The 1,983-nt window shown below is 56.3% G+C and overlaps 1 protein-coding gene across 1 annotated transcript in view; it reads left to right on the top strand.

Annotated features, from left to right (window-relative positions):
• Positions 1-1,912, top strand: part of LOC103776614 (synembryn-A-like) — a gene marked incomplete at both ends in the record, with an annotated part of 2,939 nt that extends 1,027 nt beyond the window's left edge. The window contains 3 exons of the mRNA XM_008944132.1: positions 108-202; positions 1,022-1,172; positions 1,817-1,912. Coding sequence (XP_008942380.1) covers positions 108-202; positions 1,022-1,172; positions 1,817-1,912 — 342 coding nt within the window. The remainder of the gene's footprint in view (positions 1-107; positions 203-1,021; positions 1,173-1,816) is intronic.
• Between the last annotated feature and the right edge of the window lie 71 nt (positions 1,913-1,983).

The following is a 1,983-nucleotide window of genomic DNA, read 5'->3' on the forward strand; positions in this document are numbered from 1 at the left end:
AGTTGTCCAGCTGCTGGAGGGAGGGGTGGGGCTGTGGGGGCAGCAGGCTCTGGGGGTGGGGGATCCCCTTTCCTGATCAAGGTTTCCATTTTCTGTTCTGGGGCCAGGAAGATGCTGCTTTGTACCGGCACCTGGGTGCCCTCCTGCGCCACTGCCTCATGATCTCTGCTGACGGAGAGGACCGGACGGAGGAGTTCCACAGGTCTGTGTGGGAGAACGGGCTCATGATCTTCACTAGCAGCGGGTCTCCCCCAGGCAGACCCCACCCCTCCTTGGCATTAACATGCTCTGCTTGTCTGGGGATTGCAGAGGTCGCTGCTGGCCAGCAGGACAGCTTTGGTGTGGCCTGCAGGTTCCTCTGCCAGGTGACATGGGCCAGCAGGAGGAGTTTTCTCCAACCTGCCTGACCCCGAGGGCCATATTCAATGTTCTGCCTTAGGCCTTCTCTGCAGTGCCTCCCACTTGAGTGGGCAGCTTGCCTGAGCAGATGTTTGGTACTTTTTAATTAAAGAGTCTGTGAGGTGGCCTTAATTAACTGTCTGTCTCTGGAGCCATGCTGAGAAATTGCCTCTGTCACATTGTTTGGCTTTATTGGTCCAGGGGCATCAGCTTTGAGCAGGTGACACCGTCCTGTCCCCAAGAAAATGGTAGTCAGAGAAACCCTAAACAATGTGTTGCGTTGACCATCAAGGTGAGGAGGAGCGATGCAGCAGGAGACCCTAGAGAAAGACCTTCACCACCCAGATTGGTCCTGCCTGGCCTCTGTGTCAGGATCCATGCTTTTTTAGTTGTCACTGAAGTCTCTATGGACGTCCAGCAAATAGTTTGACTATCCAAGAAGCAGTTTAACTGATTCCCTGTCAGTGGTGTGAGGGGCTTGGGATGCAGTCCAAGGACAACTTGGGTCTCGGGGTCTTCACCCTCCTGGAAGTTAGTAATGAACCTTCATTTCTGAATGGCTGAAGAATTTCTGTGAATGAAGATCTGTGACTGTGTGTTCACTGCTCTTTTATATGTTCAGCCATACCGTTAACCTGTTGGGCAACCTGCCCCTGAAGTGTCTGGATGTCCTCCTGACCCCAAAGGTCCGGCCAGGCTCACTGGAGTACATGGGAGTCAACATGGATGCAGTCAGCATCCTGCTGGATTTCCTGGAGCGGCGCCTGGACAGGGTAAGGTGTGAGGCTGCTCTGGGAATTCTCACTGCTCGTTTTCACAAGCTCCCTGGAGGGCACGGCTCCCTCAGCCTGGGAACACCCAGTGCCAGCACCACCGGAGCACCAGCCAGGCACGGTTAGTCCGGAGGTGCCCTGGCACAGAAGGGGCAGTTTTTAGCAGAGGCAAAACTGTTCTGGCTGGTAGGACAAAAATGGCATAAGGTGGCTGTGTCACTGCTTGATGGACTGCAGGTAGTGAGACTGGTGGAACAGCAGGTGACCAGCTGGACAATGGAAATACTGGTTGGACTCAGTAGTGATCTGCTGGGCAGCTCTGGGGGCCTGGATCTGCATTGCTTTCGAGCTGGCTGTGGAGTTCAGTCTCTGGAGTTACTCCAAAGGGCCTCCAGATTTTACCAGTGGGCTTCTCTGCTGGGTGCCCTACGCAGGTATCTCTAGCACTGCTGTGCAGCGGAGCAGGGCCTGGAAAACCCTGTGGTTTGAGGGGTGACAAAGCCCTGAACTTCCTGTAGCAGGGGCTGAAAGCTTCGGTGGCCGCCTCCTTCCCCAGCAGCCCGTGCTCGCGTTCTCCACCACGAGCCAGACAGGTTGAGCTCAGCACAGCTAACGTGGTGTTCGTGTCGTGGACGTGTCTGCAGGGACACAAGCTGAAGGAGAGTTTGACCCCTGTGCTGAACCTGCTGACGGAGAGTGCCCGGGTGCACCGCCAGACGAGGAAGTTCCTGAAGGCGAAGGTAGGCTGCAGCTCAGCCCCGCACCGAGCGCCGCTGCTCTCGGGGGGATGGATCTCCCCACCGATCCCCCC

Source organism: Merops nubicus, unplaced genomic scaffold, assembly GCF_000691845.1.
Source record: "Merops nubicus isolate BGI_N331 unplaced genomic scaffold, ASM69184v1 scaffold48427, whole genome shotgun sequence".
Classification (NCBI taxonomy): domain Eukaryota; kingdom Metazoa; phylum Chordata; class Aves; order Coraciiformes; family Meropidae; genus Merops; species Merops nubicus.